At 38.5% G+C, this 20,035-nt stretch overlaps 1 protein-coding gene across 2 annotated transcripts in view; it reads left to right on the top strand.

Annotated features, from left to right (window-relative positions):
* Positions 1 to 233: 233 nt before the first annotated feature.
* Zmat3 (zinc finger, matrin-type 3) overlaps positions 234 to 20,035 on the top strand; it is a 44,571-nt gene continuing 24,769 nt past the window's right edge. The window contains exons 1-2 of one of the 2 annotated variants that reach the window (XM_013036560.1): positions 234 to 301; positions 5,391 to 5,715. In XM_013036560.1, coding sequence (XP_012892014.1) covers positions 5,446 to 5,715 — 270 coding nt within the window. In that variant the 5' untranslated portion in view covers positions 234 to 301; positions 5,391 to 5,445. Of the gene's footprint in view, positions 302 to 500; positions 570 to 5,390; positions 5,716 to 20,035 lie in introns of those variants that run through there. The other variant, XM_013036561.1, reaches the window with a different exon arrangement.

Raw genomic sequence — 20,035 nt, 5'->3', positions numbered from 1 at the left:
CGCCGGCCCCGCCGCCGCGTCCGGCACATGCGCAGTGGCGACTCTCCCGGAGCCCTGTCCCCTCCTCCGCCGCCTCCCGGTTCCGCAGTCACTTCCTGCAGCTGTTTCCCTGTGAGTCGGAGCCCGCTGACTTGACAGCACCGCTGCGGAGCGGACTCGGCGGCCGCGGGCGGAGAAAGTTGCTGCTGAGAGACGGAGTTGATCCGGCGAAGCCGCTGGGCCGGCGGCCGGCGCCCTGGCCGGAGGCGCCGCGAGACCGACGGCCTTGGCGCCGAGGCCGCGGCGCGCCCTGGGGGGCCCGGTGAGTCCAAGCTGCTGCGAGGCCTGGGGCGGACAGGACGAGTCGCGGGGCTCTGGGGCCGCCGACTGCTTTCCGATTCCGGCTTCCCACTGCCTCCGCGTGACGCTGCGGCGCCGCTCGCTCAGTACTTGATGCGCAGCCCTTGATCCTGGGCCGGGCTGTGGGAGCTCCGCCGCCCCCCGCAGGGCCGTGCACACCTACGTGGATGCGTGTATGTGCTTTCCTATGGGGGCTCCACCTTTCGTGTTGGCATTCCTGCAAGATTAAGGTGTGTGCGTGCGTGTGTGTGCGCGCGCGCGTGTGTGCGCGTGCGTGTGCATGAGTGTGTGCGCGCGTGCGCGCGCACCTCTCAGGAATGTAAGGTGTTTCTTGTGGGTGATGCTGAACTGTCTGTAGCTTTGATCCACAAGTGTAAATGGTTATTGGTCACCGGGGAGACTGGAAAACGTTCGCCAATTTGTCAAGGCCTTTCCTTCCTCAGTTCTCTCAGTTCCTTCGAGCCTTCCCGATGTGACACACACATACTCTGCTGATTATCTTTCTGACTGATGCCTTCTGGTGACTTGAGTATAGTTCCTCTCCTTTCTTTTCCAGAATTCTCAATGAAAGTCTTCCCTAGTTTGCAGAGATGTCAAAACTTGTTTCTGCATTCTGTTCTTTTTCCTCTGTAGATTTCTCCAAATGAGAAAGCGATTGCTTCAATACAGTATGTGAAGAGTAGGCCTCAGTCTAATCGAGAAAACTATGCTATGATAATTTGGTTTCTTTAAACTGGGTACTTCATAGAACCTTGATTTTCTTTAGTATCTTCTCATCCAGTTTCCAAACTAGGACATGAAAACCTATAAATACTTTTTTTTATGCCACTGCAAGTGTAATGTTTTAGAACTGAACAATATTTATTTACATCAGCCTTTAAGTCAGTCTTAAGTCAATGCAACAGCTAAACATATGTTTGGGTCTCTTTATATTCCATTAGTAATTTGTTCTTCCAGTGATGGAGGCTTGATTTTGCATATTTTGGGTTTATGTATTTCTAAATTCTTATTTGCATTGTAGTAATACATGTTGTAATTTTCATGTGATGTCTTATCTGGAAGTTGGCCTTCTGTTGATTGTTACAGAATTAGAAGAAATAATATTGTTATGCTTAGGTACACTTTAAATGTTACAAAGATAAAATACATTAATGGGTAAGTCTATACTGTAATTGTTTTCTTTAGTTCCTCTGGGAAGAAGATCATTTTGTTCTTATGCTTTACAAAAGATCCTTTATTTTGATGGAAACCTGCAGGCACAATTGAGGAGAACACAGGCTGGAATTTCCTCAAGTGGCAGCATTCATAAAACATGTCCAGACGCATTTTGGTGATTGGTGGCATTTGATTTTGTTTATATCACTGATTTCCTTTTTCCATATATTTCAACACAGCCCTGTACCCTTTTTTCCTTATGAGCAACAGTATGTTTATGTTAGTTTAGATCTGAATGACTGTATAAGCATTTTGTGTGGTCTTTTAGCATCACTAATTACTATAGTTAAGTAGTTGATTTTTTAAAAGCTGGTCTTTTAAAGAATTTCCTTAAAAAAATTCTGCTTCCACATTTGCTTTCCAGATATCTTTAATTGAGAAATACTACTAGTATAGAAAACCTGACTTCTTAAATGTTCCACATCTGTATTTTTTGTGGAACAGTTCTAGAACTTGAATCAAGCTTCACTTTTGGCTTTTGGTTGACTCCACTTTTGGCTTTTTGTTTGTTAAAGAGTCTTATGGATTTTTCTGCCCAGACTGGCTTCAAACTGTGATCCTCAGATCGCAGGCTCTTGAGTACCTAGGTTTACAAGTGTGAGCCACCAGTGACCAGCTTTGTATTGCTTTTTATATATCCTGAGAGATATGGGCAGAATACTTCTACTTAGGGTGAAATAATATTTTTATTTTCCTAGACATTGTGATTAATGAAAAGTATTACCTAGATCTATGACTAATAATTCATGATTTTTTGTCCTTAGTTATATTATTTCTCAATTGCAGTAATTACCTCTTTGACTCTAGATCCTGAATGTAGAATTCAAATTGTTACTTAATTGAAATTATTTGGTGCTGTTTACTTAACAAATGGTGTAGACTTTTAGATTTCCAAAACTTATTTGATTCATTTTTATAAATCTACAATTTGCATAATGTGCATATATCCAGGGCAGATGGAAAATTTCAGCAGCTACATTGTAGTTATATTGTATTGACCAAGAAAATATGTTTTAGTATTATTGGAACATTGGGGGAATTGTAGATTTTGAAATAAGAATTCTAATTTCAGTTAGTTAGAACCTTGGGAAGTCACAGGTATGTATGGTTCATTTTGAGAAATTCAGAATTAGAAGATGCCATTTGAGTAGGAGATAAGAACTATCATGAAGTTTAACAGGGAAGAACATACTGGATCTTCTTTGAGGGAATTAGAAGAGAGGGTTTTATTTATTGGAAGAAGGGGAAAGAAACAATGTGTATGTAGACTGAGAAACTGGATTACCAACCTGGATAGTTTGTAATTTACCTACTGAAGGACAGGAAGTATTTTACAGAGGATTTATAAATATAGTCCAAGGCAATATGAACTGCAGGCCCTATGCTGGAGGGCCTGCAGAAAACAGCCTGAGTGGGGAATGCGGTGGTATGGACTGGCAGCCCTGGCTATGAGTACAGCAGCACATCTAAATGTGTATGTTACCAATGGCATCTGTTTCAACTCTGTGTAAGAAACGATAGGCTCAACCTCTCCAGTATTGCTAGTTGGTCAGAAGGAACATTTTAATATTTTAATTTGGAGTTAATTTTAGAGTTCCTTTATATTTTTTGTAGATCTGTGACACAGTGATAGTCTTTTGACTTTGATATTATTTGGATGGAAAAGAGATAGGTACTAAGATTCTCAGAAGGCATAAATATCCTTGAGACTGTTTAAGTATACCTGAGGGATGGGGTCTGGACGAGGTGACCTTTGATGTTTGCTTGACTTATGACTTCTATTTAATTAGCCTTGGATACAATGCTATTAGCGTTCATAGTCCAGAGGGATAGCAGTTGGAGCTGTACCAATTAATATAAAGCCAAATTTATAAAGGCATTTTTCAGTGGTAGAGAACATTGTGTCCATGTGAATGAAGGCGCAGGAGAAGCCAGAACAGCCCAAGCCGCGGCTGCGGGCGATGCCTCAGAGGGCTGGGGGTTCCTGCCGCGAGCTGGGCTCACAGGGGTGAACCGGGTAATGGAGAGGAGGCCTTTGCGGCAGTGTGGACCAGGGACGTAGTCGGCCTGCTTCTGGAAGGTGGATGGGGATGAGTACGACGAGAGCAAGTTTGTGGACAGGGAAGATGGGATGACGGGGTCAGGCCGGGCCCGAGACAAGGAAGCGTGATGGCTGCTCTCCAGGCAGCTGTGAAGAACCCCCGATCAACACCAAGGCAGGCAGTGCTGTCTCGAGGGTGCGCATCTCCTTTAAAGCTAATGACGGTCAATCTCCGGACAAGACTGGTGTGGATCCTCGTGAGGTCTGTTTATAAAGAAAGGCCTTCGAGCCCACCCGACACTAGCAGTGCTGTGCTGTCGCGGTGGCCTGCAGGAGGAGTGGGCCTCGTTCGCGTCTGGACTGCCAGGAAAGCCGCGCAGTCCGCTGGAGCTGGGTCTTGGCCGTGAGAGTGGGCATGCTGGTACAAAGACCAAGGCAAACAGATGCCATCACTGCCCCGCGGCGGCATCTGCTGCCCTCAGCTTTGCCTTCTTGCTTTCTTTTTCACATCTGTAAAGAAGAAAATTACACATCAGTTTTCCTTCGATGAAATTTGGGATAAAATAGAGGAAGCTGTTCGTCGGGAGTGTTTGTCCCCTCATAGTCATTTCAGTGATGTGTATACCAATCTGTATGATTTACATATCAGTTTAATTGTGCAATTTTAACCCCTAGTGACTTGATTTCCTATTACATTATTTTTAACTAATACTGAGAGATCTGATCAGACTTTGAGGCCAGTTTCCTAACTCATCGCTAATCAAGAAATGATTTTTATAAATAAAAAAGTCTCGCAGCTTTTACCATTGGAAAACTGGACCATGCTTCTTATTTAAGCAAAATCTATTTCTGGACGAAGTGGTGAATGAACACCACTACCAATCTCCATCTTGACTTCTGCTGGTCTTCAGATTCTGCTGAGCTTAAGCATGCTGATGCCTTTTAACATCCAGTTATCCTGACTTCTCAACTTGTGGTCACCTAGGGTCCAGAGCAAGGAGTCTTGCTCTACACAAATGTATCTATAAAAGATCAGAACATGTTTAGCACACACATCAAACTTTTGTGTTCTGATAGTATGGTTCTGTTTGGAAACTACTCCAAACCAGAAGGGACATATTTAAAACTCTGGGCAGCCTCTCTGAGTAAAATACTATTTTATGTAAAAATATAGTAGTTGCCTTAAACATTGTGAGGTATACACAAGTATTTAATCTGCCATTTAATATGCCCCATAAATCCCTCAGTTTTCTTCAGGGTAATTGGGATCTCAGAAGATTTGGTTCAGATTCAAACAAATATACATTATGTGTTTCAGCTCAGTGTTTTTCTTAAGAAAATGCCATTCGGCAAAAAATTGTTTACTTTATTGGAAAACCAAATCGGTTCTCAAGAAATGACCGGTGCTTACGAAAAATTATTATTATTATAAAGTAACTCCAAAACCACCTGAATGCATATGATCAAGAGGGAAATCAGCCTGTGTTTAGTATTTACATTGGATACCAGTTTCAAAATCACTGATTTATGTGTGAACTGGTGCAGAAATTCTATAAACTCTGCTGTTTTTGATACTTGCTTTTTGTTTTGTTTTGTAAAAATGATAAACTTCAGAAAGTAAAATGTCAGTGTTGAGTAAAAAAAAAAAAGAAGAAAGAAAAAAACAGGAGAAGTTGTTATATATGGCAAAGAAAAGAAGTCCCCAAAATGGATTTGGGGTAGAAGGAAGATTCGGTTGTTGTTATTTTACATGTCATGTTGCTGAGGTCTCATTGTGCATTTTTTTTCTGTTTAGATTTGAAGACATTCTCTCATCTCCCATTGGATTATGCTCAAAGCTTTCCTATCCAATGATCCTTCTGCAACACCCTGGGCTTCCTCCACCTAAGCAGCCCTCATCCTCTCCTCCTATGTCAGTGGCCACCAGGTCCACGGGAACCTTACAGCTTCTACCACAGAAGCCTTTTGAGCAGGCAGCTTCCTTGCCTCTGGCAGGGGAAGAAGAGTTACCTAAAGGAGGAGAGACAGATTCTGCCCTGGAGGAGCTGTGTAAGCCCCTGTACTGCAAACTCTGTAATGTCACCTTGAACTCAGCACAGCAAGCTCAAGCACATTATCAGGTAAGGGAAAAGAAGAAAATTAAGTTTTGAGTGGGGTGAAAATTTCAGGCTCTGCCTATTTTACAATTGTCCCATATAACCAGATGTGACCAAATATGCCTGGAAAATGTGATGGCATAGAAAATAAATATTAGTTTGTTTCACTAAAAGCATAATGTTCCTATTTTACACATAATCATCATTTTTTTTTTACAATGGGTCTCTCTCCTACTGTAAGATGTCTGTTGTTTGATAACTTACTTTATGAGCAAATATAAATTCTACTGTGGCAAACTCCTGGGGAATGCCTGGACATAGTCTTCTCTTTCCCCTACAGTATCATTTTACACCTTCATGTGTTTATTGACAGTGATGGATGTTTTGGGTAATGGATAGGAAAATCTCACTTTAGTGGATTATAAGATTTAAACTAGATAAGGAATGAAATCAATTGTACTTTGTGTGTGTGTGTGTGTGATTGCTAGTTGGTAAGATTCATAATTAGGGGAAGCATGGTTGCTCATACCTATAATTCCAGGTACTATGGTGGTAGAGATAGGGAGGATTATGATTCCAGGCCAGTTTTGGCCTAAAGCTGGTGAGATCCTATCTTAGCAAACAAGCTGTATATATGAGTGATGGCACATATGTATAATCCCAAGTACTGGGGAGGCGTAGGTAGGAAGATGGTAGTCAAAGATGCCCCAGACAAAATATATGAGATTTTATGTGAAAGACACCCAAAAGCAAAAAGGGAATATGTTTAGAATCACTGAAAACAAACCCCATTACTGTCAAAAGAAAAAGAACAAAAATAATTTCTGCTCTCAATGATGTGAATAAATAAATTTGAAAAACAAAGAAATAGAATAAACTCTGTTTCTCTAGAATAATTAATTGGAGAAGGTAAAAGAGAAGGACTGTCACAGGGGAGAAGACAAACAGTGAAACAAGATTAAAAATAGAGAAAAGAAGGAGAAGCAAGTTGGGATTAAAGTAGAAATCAATTAAAAGTGAGAAGTTTGGATATAATAAAGCAAGTTTCTAAGAACAGAAGCAAAGAAATAACTAAGAAAAATGATACTAGGGGCTGGGAAGGTGGCTCAGTGGTAGAGTACCTGCCTCACATGCATGAGGCCCTGGGTTCAATTCCTCAGCACCATATAAGCAGAAAATTCAACTGGAAGTGGCGCTATGGCTCAAGTAGTAGAGAGCTAGCCTTGATCTGAAGAGCTGAGGGACAGTGCCCAGGCCCAGAGTTCAGGCCCCAGGACTGACAAAAAAAAAATAATGATACTAGTAACTGTTAAAATGAAGAAACAAATTGAAGTAGTTTAAGTATAAAAATAGAAGAACAATATTAAAAGTATTAAAGGAGAAAAGTAATCTTTGCATTTTAACTTGGATTTCAGTAAGGTAGAAATGGTGAAGATGACAAAATGTAATTCAAAATAATTGGCAACCAGAGAGTAATTATATAGCCTAGAGACATGTCTTTCTTTGTTAAAGAAAGTGTTGATTGCCTTAAATAATATTATTAAAAGCTGGGTGCTTGTGGCTCACACCTGTAATCCTAGCTATTCAGCAGGCTGAGATCTGAGGATGGAGGTTCAAAGGCAGCCCAGGAAGGAAGTCTGTGAGACTCTTACCTCCACCTAACTACCAGAAAACCAGAAGTCAAGTTGTGGCTCAAAGTGTCAGAGTCTTGAGTAAAAGAGCTCAGGGATAGTGCCCAGGACCCAAGTTCATGCCCCAAGAATGACAATGTAGTCTGGTTTGTGGTCAATTGGATATATGCCTGTGAGTGGGATTGTTGGGTAATAGGGACTCTATGTTTAGTCTTTTGAGGAACCTCCATTCTGCTTTCCTGAGTGGTTGAACAAGTTTACATTTCTTTTTTCTTCTTTCTGCTTATGTGGTGCTGAGGATCAAACCCAGGGCCTCCTGCATGCAAGGCAAGCGCTCTATCACTGAGCTAACTTCCCAGCCCACAAGTTTACATTTCTACCAACAGTGTAGTAGAGTTCCCAATGATGCTTATTGAAATCAACTCTAAGAAATGGAAGCAAGAGGGTTTTTTTAATTGTACTGTTTGCAATTCTTTTTTTTCTTTTTTCTTTCCTTTTTCCTTTGGTTTATTCTCTTTTGTCACTTTTTGATTTCTGTACCCTTCATCTATTGTATAGGCTTATCCGATTTGAGGAGGGGAAGGGGAAGCTCAGAAATGGTGGGACAAAGGTTGAGCCAATTCAGCATTGAAACCCATATGGGTTGTTGGTGAATGAACTATATAACTTGAAGGTGGTGGGGAGGGAAGTCAGGAGTTGAAAAGCTGGGAGAGAATGAGGGAGGAGGTAACACTGTTTCAAAGGAAGTCTACTGGGCTGGGAAGGTGGCTCAGTGGTCGAGTGCTTGCCTTGCATGCATGAGGCCCTGGGTTCGATTCCTCAGCACCACAGAAGCAGAAAAAGTCAGAAGTGGCGCTGTGGCTCAAGTGGTAGAGGCTAGCCTTGAGCTGAAGAGTTGAGGGACAGCGCCCAGGCCCAGAGTTCAGACCCCACAACTTCCCCCCCCCCAAAAAAAAAAGGGAAATGTACTCATTACCTGACTTATGTAATTGTAACTCCTCTGTACGTCACCTTTACAACACAATTTTAAAAACTAAAAAAAAATGAAATACTTAAAATATTTTGGTGATTTTGTTTAGTCTCAACCCTTGATTCTAGCTCGTTTTAGGTATTTTCTGATTTCATATCACCTTGTCCTACCTATCCTACCTTAAGCCTGCATTGTACTTTTTAATTGATAGTGATTTTATCAAGGCATAAATTCATTAATTTATCTATATGCCAGATAAAAATGGTCACTGGTAATGTGCTTGAAACACCTTCACTGGAAGTGATATATTACTGTGATTACATTACCCAAATCTTTTGTCAGTTTATTCCATTGTTGAAACCTAAACATTAGATTGATAACTTAACATTTCCAAACTGGGGATGTTGTATCAATGACCCAGGTACATCTGTAGTCATCCTACATACAGTTTTCTCCAGGACTTTTTTTTTTTTTTGGTCCTGATATTTGAATTTAGGGCTTGGACAGAAAAGTCTCAAGAGTCATTTTTTTTCCCAATTAACTAGTAAAATACTGGAATTAGAAGTGTGGCTCAAATGGTAGGGCTAGAGCTCTTGAGAGCAGAAAGCCAAATGAGGGTGGGGAAGGAGAGAGAGACAGAGACAGAAACAGAGACAGAGACAGAGGCAGAAACAGCAACAGAGAGACAGAGATTCTAATAGTCCTTACTTGTGTGTTTTAGTTCCTCAAAGTCGTATGTAGGTTAGTATGTTTTGTATGTAGATTATGACTTTCAAGTATCTTCTTGTTTCTCCTTTTGGTTTTGATACTTTTTTTTAAGGGAGAATAATCTTATGCCTTTAAACAATGATTAGCATTTTAACAGATTTAGGAAGATATGGGCCCTAGCAGGAGAGAAGTGCTAACAGAGTAAAACAAATTAAGTTAATTAGCTTTTCAAATCCCTCTCTTTATAAAATTCACTGATTTCCTTTTTGATTTGAATTTGTTCCATATTTAGAACTTGATTTATTTTGTAGCTTTCTGTACTCCCAGGAGTTCTTAATTGCTTTTTTTTTCTTTTCCCTCTTGTTTTTATGTGATGTTTATCATAGGTTCATTCCTGTTTCCTCTACCAAGCCCAGTAATTTTAGCTATCATGTTGAAGCCTTTTATCTTCAATGTCTTCTCAGGCCATTTCAGATGCCTGCCCTCTGATTTTACTGTACAGCTATCAACTTTCTACTTTTCTTTATTGCTATTTGGGTTGGATTTTCACTTTTTAAATGTACTTATTTTCTTGTTTTAGTTTATTCCATCTTGTTTTGTTGGAGTGTATCTTCACATTACTTGAAAAAAGAAAGAAGAAATATAAAGTGTACATTGCAAATACGTCTCAAATAAAATGGGAGATAGTGGGAAAACTGATCTCTAAAACAAAATTCTTCCATTGTGTTCTCATATTTGGCAGTTCTGTTTTACCTTGAGATTTGTTTTCCTCAGAATGTTAAAGACTGTGTAAACCTTTAAAAAATCATATAATGTTTCTGAAAAGAAACCTTACTCTGGTTCTGATTCTTTTGTAGGTGACCTGCTTTAATTTTGTGGCCTTGATTTTTCCCCCTCCTCTAAGCGATTAGGCTTGCTTTTTTTTATCTGGAGTTTGAAATTTCTCATTGGTGAATGTGTCTATGTCTGGTTTTCTAGTTTTCTTTTCTTCTGGTTAACATTAGAAGATTCATCAGTTTGTACATGCCTAATCCTGTGAGGTAGGGGGATTTTTTTTTTCCTTTATTTTTTTGTTGGTTGTGGAGCTTGAACTCTAGGCTTAGGCGCTGTCCCTCTTCAGGTTCTTCAGCTCAAGGCTAGCGCCCTATCATTTGTGCCATAGCACCACTTCTGGTTTTCTGGTGGTTTGTTGGAGATAAGAGTCTCATGAACTTTCCTGCTCGGGCTGGCTTTGAACTGTAATCCTCAGATCTCAGCCTCCTGAGTAGCTAGGATTACAGGCGTGAGCCACTAGCACCCAGCTCTTTTATTTCTTAGATAATATAATCTCTACTATTTCTTCCTCTGGAAATATTATCTTATCCTATATTCCCTGGTTGTCTTCTTCTTTTTCTCCCCCAGCTTTACTGAAGCATAATTGGTTTTATATATTTTTTTCTTTTATGAAGTAAGATGCCGCTTATTTATGAAGATACATTCTAAGAAGTATGAAATCTTAGATACTACTAATACTTCTAATATGTAATACTACTAATACTTCTAATATGTAATACTACTAATACTAATAATACTACTACTAATATGTAATAGTACTAATACTACTAATATGTAATATGGATATATACAAACATACACACATTTAATGCCCTTTCAAAGCACTTAGGCAATATATGCATAGTTTTGCAGCTTGAAATGTGACAGCAAAATGAGCATAGTTAGTTTTTTTTTTTTTTTACCACAGATATCAGCAAACCAATGTGTGACTTTTTTTTCTTTCCTTATTGAGAGTGTTAATTTTTTTTTTTTTGGTCAGGTGTAGTGGCTGAACTAAGGCTAGCACCCTACGACTTGGGCCACAGTGCCACTTCCAGCTTTTTTCTGTTTATGTGGTGCTGAGGAATTGAACCCAGGGCCTCATGCATGCTAGGCAAGGACTCTACCACTGAGCCAACTTCCTAGCCCTGAGAATGTTAATTTTTTACTTAAAGGGAGGATCTTAAAGCTTCTCTTTGATATATGTGAATTGTCAGTATCATTAAGTTTTCATTTTGGAGACAATCATTATGACAGTGATAATTGGTAGGGTGAATGGCAATGGCTTCTAAATGATAGTGGCATATCCATCATGGAAACAGTGGACAAATGCATGTTTCATGTATCCAGCAAGATGAAGCCAAATTGCATGAGATCTCACCACACTAGGGAATTCGTACAATATCTAACTTAAAACTTGTAAATTTTACGTTTCTGGAACTTTCCATGTAACTGGGACTGAAACTGTGGAAGGAGAAATTAAGGGTAAGGGAGACTATACTGTATTGCTTATCTCTTCTCTTTCCTATTATTATTTTATTTTTATTTGAGAGAGATGTTACTGACTTCTAATTCTACATTTATTTGTTTTATTTCGTTTGTCACTATATTTAATTAGAAAGGATTTCTTTATTTCTTATTCCTATTCACAGCATCAATTAAGAACATGAACTTATTGACTTTGAGATTGGATTACATATAACTTGTAATTTACCACCTACTAGATTTAGGATGCTGGAAATATTTCCCAACCTGTTTTTGTCTCATGAAGATGATGATTTTATTGACTTATAGAGCTGCTAATTCTACTTCAAGTCAATGAGTATAAGCATACTGTACCTGAGTGCCTGTGTCTGAGGCAGTTCTTAATACTGCTACAGCTAAACATGGTGACATGGGACAATGAGAAGAATCAGACTTTCCAGATATATTACTTGGGGCTTTTGATAGTTTGGGCTTACCTAACTTTTTTTTTAAATTTTTTTTATTTGTGAACATACTATACAGAGGGGTTACAATTACATGGGCAGGATAATGCATACATTTCTTACCAAGCATTGCAGTCTCCTTTGTTTACCCTTCACATCCCTTCCCAGCCTCCCCCCTCTCCCTACCCAATCCTTGCCCCCCCCCCCCCCCCCCCCCCGCACCAACGTTGTAAAGCTCGTTTTGGACATGACAACTTGTACTTCTCATTGTTGCAACAGGTCCACCTGAATCCTTAAAGACTTGTTTTTCCCCATCTCCTCCACAAGTTATACTGACATCAAATATAGTGAAAGCGGGGGTAATACTGTGGGGAGGGACATACAAAGCAACAAAGAAATAATCTTACAAATGCATTAGAAACACATGCATGAAAGAAAAAAAACATTAAAATACATATCTAAGGGTTCATTTTCCTAACATCACATTATCTGACCTTTTCCGCTTTACTCATACATATACTAGATATTACAAATAAGAGAAACCATGGGACCTGGTTTCTTTGGACCTGGCTTACTTCACTTAATATAATTTTTTCCAAGTTTTTCCATTTCCTAACAAATGAGGCAATGTCATTCTTTCTGATGGAGGCATAGAATTCCATTGTGTATATATACCACATTTTCTTGATCCATTCATCTACTGAAGGGCATCTGGGTTGGTTCCATATCTTAGCTATCGTACCTAACTTTTTAATTTTAATAACTTTAGACTTAAAAAAATGGCTCCAAAAATAGTAGAGTCCAAAAATTTCTAACTATACCTCATCCAGATTCCTGAAAGATTAATATTTTATGTAACTCCATAGAAATGATCAAAATCAGGAAATTAACACTGTAATATTTAATCCATTATACCATGTCAGTACAGTTCATTATGCTCGGTATTGAATCTAGAATGAATTAAAGTAGTTTGTGTGTTGCTTTGAATATGGACACATATTTTGTGGAGTGATTGATTGTGGTGCTGAGGAGGAACGTTTGGCCTGAGCATGCTAGACCACTGTTCTACCACTGAACTCAGTTCTCAGTGCCTTCTTTTTTTAGGATCCTAAACTTTTTGAAGAGTTGTATTGTAGAATGGCCTAAATTTAGGCTTATTTTACTAAATTCAGATTATATATATTATTGGCAAGAATACTACAAAAATTATAGTGTGTTTTTCTAAGTGAATCAATTCAGGAAGGATATGATGTAACTGATGTTGGATTACAGATAACTGAAATTAGATCGCCTCATTAATTGTGTTGCCTGCAGGAGCCTCCATTGTATAATTATTTTTCATTTCCTGTTGTATAAATGTCATATGGATAGATATTATGGGACTGTGTGGACATGTTATATTTTTGTCTAGTGATTCTTATCTGTAATAACACAGTGGTGTTTGTCATGTGGTGATTTTTCAGTTTTAATCTTTCTATAGTTACTAGTTGAAATTTTATATTCAGAAACACTTTCCCTTAACGTTTATTTATCTAGTCAAGTTATTTATTAATATAATTAGCCATAGATTCTTACTTTATTTCTAAGGAAACAATTTGTTTTTATGTAGCCAATTATTAATATCACCATGTGTCTACGGATCCTTGCTTTATTCTAGAGTGATAATCTACTATTTTCTACTATTATCATTATTTATTTATTTTTATGTTTAAAGTGTTCCAGATTTAACAGTGTCTTTTCAAACTTGTGCTTCTGTCATTTTGATATGCTTCAATAAGTTTTTCCATAGTTCCTTATTTTCTAACAGTATAAACTATCTAAAAATCTTTTTGTACTTTTCCTTCTCCCAGTTTTTTCTCATAGAGTCATGAATAGTATTGGAAAATGAATGCTGTTTTTATAACCCAAATTTAGGCACTAGATATTCCTTTGGTACTGGAATGTCCATTCTGTATCATGTGAGTGGATATTTAAGTGTATGTTTATATGTGTGTGTGTGTGTGTGTGTATTAAAAACGGTTCAGAGTGAGGTTCCAATTTCAATATGACACTAGTGTTCATTTTAATATTTCTTCTTTTTCCCTTATGTTTAAGTACTTTGACAGAAATACCAGCATTCATTATTCACAAAATAAGGATGTGCTCACACACATTCTTAGTTTCTTTATTTTATTTATTTTTATTTTATTTATTTTTATTTTTTGATGGTTGTGGGGCCTGAACTCTGGGCCTGGGCACTGTCCCTCAGCTCTTCAGCTCAAGGCTAGTGCTCTACCACTAGAGCCACAGCACCACTTCTGGCTTTTTCTGGCTTATGTGTTGCTGAGGAATCGAACACAGGGTCTCATGCATACAAGTCAAGCACTCTACCACTGAGCTACCTTCCCAGCCCCTCTTAGTTTCTTTAGTTAGGCTTCTTTTTTCTGTTTGAATTTTATATTGGTTCCTCATCCACACTTGTTTGTTTTGATTTTCCTTTTAAGAATCAAATACTGCTCTAAAGTTCAAAGTGATATAAAATTGTGTGCTCAGAAGTGTCATATTCCATTCATATTAAAATGTCACAAGGAAGCCTGGTGCAGATGGTTCATGCCTGTAATCCTAGTTACTACAGGAGGCTGACCTTTGAGGATCAAAGTTCGAAGTCAGCCTAGGCAGGAAAGTTCATGAGACTCTTACCTCCAATCGACCACCAGAAAACCAGAAATGGTGCTGAGGCTCAAAGTAGTAGAGGGCTAGTCTTGAGCAAACAAAGCCCAGGAACAGTGCCAGGCCTAGATTTGAAGCCTCAGGATTGACAAAAACAAGTCATAAGGAAACTCAGTTGTACAATTGCTATAATAAAATAAGTATTCCAAAAGAAGTGTCATATTTTACCCTTTCTGTTGTCCATTCTTATTCTGCTAATATTTATACTTTTATGATGACTTTATTGTTTTTTAATGGGAACAAGGAATTTCTGCTAAGCTTTATTTTTTAATTAAAATTTATTAAACATAATATACAGAGGGGTTGCAGTTTTCAACAGCATCACCTCTTTCCTCATTTTCTCCCAGTTTTTTTTCCCATCCAACCTCATTCTCTCCCAAATTTTATAGTTCATTTTCAACATAGTGTCTACTGAGAATTACTTCTGACTTAATTCACCTTTTGTTCCACCATATCTATGCTTACCCTTCCCCTTTCCAAATAAAACATATGGAAGGCTTCATGGATTTGTGTATCATCCTTGCGCAGGGACCGTATTAATCTTATTTATATCATTCCAATTTTAGTACATGTGCTGTCAAAGCAAGCGCTTTTCTCATATTTTCTTATGGAATATTTTAGCATTTGAGTTCTCAGCTATTCATAGAATCCTAGCTATTGACCTTTGCAGTATCATGAACTTTTTCTATTTTCCTCTTTTTTACTGCATTACTCCCATGTGTCATATGGTATAACATCTAATATTAATCTTTCAAGCTGGGCTTGGGATGTGGCTCAAATGGTACAGTGTCTGATTTCAATCCCTGGATATAGTGGGAAAGACATATGGTGAGGTGCTGATGGCTCATGCCTGTCATTCCAGCTAGTCAGGAGGCTGAAATCAGATAATTATGATCCAAAGCCAGCTCAAGCAAAACTAGTGTTTAGGACTCCATCTCTAATTAACCATAAAAATGCCCAACTAGAGGCATGGCATGAATCTAGTGGTAAAGTGCCACCAGTGAGCAACATTGAGTGAGGGCCTGAGGTGCTGAGTATAAGCAATCAAGCCACCAGTACTGTCAAGAAAAAAAAAAGAAAAAGAGAAAAAGAGAGAGGGGAGGAAGAGAGGTAGGAAGGAAAGAAAGAAGGAAGGAAGGAAAGGAAAGGAAGGAAGGGAGGGAGGAAGAGAGGAAGAGGGAGGGGGTGAGGGAGGAGGGAGGGGGTGAGGAAAATAGAGAGGAAGGAAAGAAGGTTGGTTTTTGTATTCATCTCTCCTTTGAACCAGTCTTCCATTTACAGAGCTTAAAAGTACCACCAGCCATTTGTTGGAGTTTGTCATCTGTTTCTTGATTGGTTAAAACACTATTTATAGATTCCTCATTAGTATTGAATTCCTTAGTTTTTACATGTTTAAATTTGTTAAACACAGTCTTTATTTTACAAAGATTTTTCTTACATCTTGATTTTTTAATACAAAGATACTTAGATGGATAAAAATCCTTCATTGGTTTTTAAAATAAGTTGTTTTTAAGTATCTATTGCCGTGTTATTTTTTTATATTGTGGATGTCATGTTATTCTTTGTAAGTTATTTGATTTGTTTTTTTTGTCCAGAGAGTCAAAGGCCTTTTTTTCCTTATGAAGTAGGCTTTCTTTTAAAAAGTTATGTCTAATAGCTGGGCGCTTGTGGCTCACACCTGTAATCCTAGCTACTCACGAGGCTGAGATCTGAGGATTGTGGTTTAAAGCCAGCCGGGGCAGGAAATGAGACTCTTATCTCCAATAAACCACTAGAAAACTGGAAGTGGCGCTGTGGCTCAAGTGGTAGAGACTTGCCTTGAACTGAAGAGCACAGGGACAGTGTCCTGGCCCAGAGTTCAAGCCTCACAACTGACACAAAACAAAACAAAAAAGATATGTTTTAGTTTTGATTGTCTCAGATTCATTTTTCCAGATATTTAGACAGCCTTTTTAATATGTTCATTTTAGTCTTTTATTTTTGCAAATTTTCTTGGCCTAAATATTTAAACATCAGTTCTATTTCTTTCTTACTATTTTTTAAAGACACCAACTATAATGTACATGGAGATAATAATTGTTCTACCTAGTAGAGATGTCCTGTTATTAAATATGATAATATTTGTGAGGCTAGGAAATGGCTCAAGTAGAGTGACTGTTATGAGGAACTGGGTTCAAGTCTAAGTACTACCAATAAATAAATATTTATAAAGGGCCTTGCATATGACAAATGCTCAAAAAGTTTGCTTCCAATATTGTCATAATTGTTATGTTATGGGTACAGTGTTTACTTTAATACTAGTAGGGATGTGGCATTGGAAGTAAAGTACTTGCACTATCTGACTTTGAGCTATCTGGTCGTACTGGATTCCTTAGTCATATCCTTTACCTTCTGTATCATATGCTATATTGTTTTCAGTGACTTCTTCCTGTTGTTATGCAGATAAGCCAAAATATAACATGTCTTAAAAAAATCTTCCAGTGACATCATGTCCCTATTTAGCTCTATACTATATTCTTCTACTTGCTCTAAGATAGAAAAATCTTCTATGTGCATAACTCTTCTACCTACTGCTTGTTTTTTTCTATTTTCATGCCTCACATTCCCTGCCACATTTTATCTCAACATTCCACTGACTTGTCTTGATTTTACTCAAGGAAGTAGCAAACTACTTCTTTTGTTTATTTGTTGTTGTTTTTAATTATAATAAAATCCTTTAGATGAAAAATAAACAAAGTTGAGCAGTTGTATTTGCCATCTAGCTTATTAACAAGAAATATTCTTTTTTATATTTATTAAGTACAAGTAGTGGAGCTCAGTGCCTAATGTTTTTGCTTAGCTCTTTTGCACGAGGCTATCATCTGAACCTCATCATCTGAACCTCATCTCCACTTCTGGCAATTAATTAGAGATTAATCTCATGAACTTTACTGCCTGGGCTGAGCTTTGATCTTCGTGAGTAGCTATTATCAAAAGGGTGAACCACCAGTAAGAAAAAAGGCACAAGTAAAAAATATTAATTCAGGTGATATTCTCAGGCATTTTTCCCAACTATATCCCTGCTGGTGTTTCTGTATTGTTATGATTCCCCCTTCCCCCATTTTGGGTGTACTTTTGCTGAAACAAGGACACAGGATGACCCATTGCAACGAAGATACCCACTGGACAGTATATTGGAAATGAGCTTTACAACTTCAGGTGGCAAGGTGGGGGGGGGGGATAGGAGTGTGGAAGCTGTGGGAGGAAAGGGATAGTGGGACAACAACAAGGAAGGGAAGGGATAGCAATGATTGACAAGTAATATACTCATTGTCTTACTCATATAACTGTAACCCCTCCATACAACATCTTAACAATAAAATAAAATTTAAAAATTCAAATTGTTAAACTTTATATTAAAAGTTATTTAGCCAGGCGCCAGTGGCTCACACCTATAATCCTACCTATGCAAGAGGCTGAGATCTGAAGATCACAGTTCAGAGCCAGCCCAGGCGGGAAAGTCCTTAGACTCATCTCCAATCAATTACCAGAAAACTGGAAGTGGCTCTGTGACTCAAGTGTTAGAGTGCTACCCTTGAGCTGAAGAGCTGAGGAACAGCACCCAGTCCCAGAGTTAAAGCCCACAACCTACCAAAAAAACCCGAAGTTGTATATTTCTTTTTATGCAAGTTTGTTGTGAAACTAGCCCTTGAATGTTTCTTTTCACTACTGTCTTGTCTTTCATGAGACAAATAATCTACAATTTATCCATTATCTTATAAATGGTCATTTGTTTTCACTTTTCTGCTTTTATACACAGTCCTACTAAAGACATTCTTTTAGTTGTTTCCTCCAGTGCATATTTAATACTTTTAAGCAGAGTTCTTATGTGGTAATGTATCTAACTAGATTATTTTCTTTTGAGACAATTTGCTTTAGGCTTCCGTGATGTTACTGTTGCCTGAGTTTCATCTTTCTCCTTAAGCTAGGCATTACATATCTCATTATTTTAGGTCCTTACTTTTTTTTAAGTGATTTTTTTTGAACAGTGTCACCCCTCCCTCATTTTCTCCTAGGTTTTTTTCCCTCCTGACTCCTCTCTTCCCCAAGTTGTATCGTTCATTTCCAACATAGTGTCTAGTGAGTATTACTGTTGAATTAGTTCACCCTTTGTCCCACAGTTTCTATGCTTCTCCTGTCCTTACTCTTTCCCACAGTCTATACTGCAATGTCTTAAAGATTTATCCTTCATTTTTATCTCTATGCCAGTATCAATTACATCATCTCGTTTCTTTTTTTCCCTGCAAAACAGATATCAGTCACACATACACACACAAACATACTAATGTGTGAATAAAAAATTAATAATAAGAAAAAGTCTTTTGGAGCCAGGCACCAGTGGCTTATGCCTGTATTCCTACCTACTTAGGAGGCTGAACTCTGAGGATCAAAGTTCAAAGCCATCCCCAGTAGAAAAGTCCATGAGACTCAACTCCAGTTAACTACCGAAAAAATTGGAAATGATGCAGAAAAAGCTCAGTGACAGCACCCAGGCCCTGAGTTCAAGCCTCATGACCAAAACCAAAAATGTCCTTTGAAGTCAAAGATTTAATTTTTCTTCAGTATTGTATCTCTGTTTCTTAGAATAGTGTTTTACACATCTTCCCCAAAATTTATGGATTCAAATTCTCACGTATTTTTAGAAGAGTCTCAGAACTCCTTTAGGTTTGACTTCCTTAATCCCAATTCCTTTTTTTAGGGGAGTTTCATCCAGATGTCTTTTGGTGTGGTCTGTGTCTCAGGTTGACTTCAGCTGTCTTTAGTCCGTTTCATGGTACTATATCAAAATACCCATGCAGGTCATTTCAAAAAGAAAGAGGCTTATTTTGGCTCACAGTTTTAGAGTTATGAAAGTCCATGAAACTCATGGCATGAAACTCAGCTTCTAGTGAGGGCCTTGTGCTGTGTTATAAGGTGATGGAGAAGTAGAAAGCCAACACATTCAGAAGGAACACACATGTGACAGAGATTCGGAGGAGATGCTAAGGCATGCCTGAAATAACTTGCCCTGGAAATAACAAACCCAGTACAGAGGGGACTAAATTAATCTCTTCATAGGTTCAGGGTCTCCATGACCTCAACAACCTCTTAAAGGCCCTGTCACCTTTCCATATTGGTAAAATGGCAAATATGTGTTCTGGTGGGGCAAAACCATTTGCAGAGATGCCATTCATTTTCCCCCTTAAAAATAGTTGTTGTTTTGTTCGTCCTGGGCTTGAACTCAAGGCTTGGGGGCTGTCCCTGAGCCTTTTCAACTTGAGGCTAGTGCTCTTCCACTGGAGCCACAGCTATGCTTTCAGCTCGTGTGTGTGTGTGTGTGTGTGATTAATTGGAGCTAAAGAGTTTACAGACTTTTCTACCTGGACTGGCTTTGAACTACAAACCTCAGATCTTGGGGGCTGTCCCTGAGCCTTTTCAACTTGAGGCTAGTGCTCTTCCACTGGAGCCACAGCTATGCTTTCAGGTGTGTGTGTGTGTGTGTGTGTGTGTGTGTGTGTGTGTGTGTGTGTGTGTGTGTGTGTGTGTGTGTGTGTGTGTGTGTGTGT

The sequence above is a fragment of the Dipodomys ordii genome, unplaced genomic scaffold, assembly GCF_000151885.1.
Source record: "Dipodomys ordii isolate 6190 unplaced genomic scaffold, Dord_2.0 Scaffold300, whole genome shotgun sequence".
In the NCBI taxonomy this organism is placed as follows: domain Eukaryota; kingdom Metazoa; phylum Chordata; class Mammalia; order Rodentia; family Heteromyidae; genus Dipodomys; species Dipodomys ordii.
This window is presented reverse-complemented; position numbering and strand designations above follow the sequence as displayed.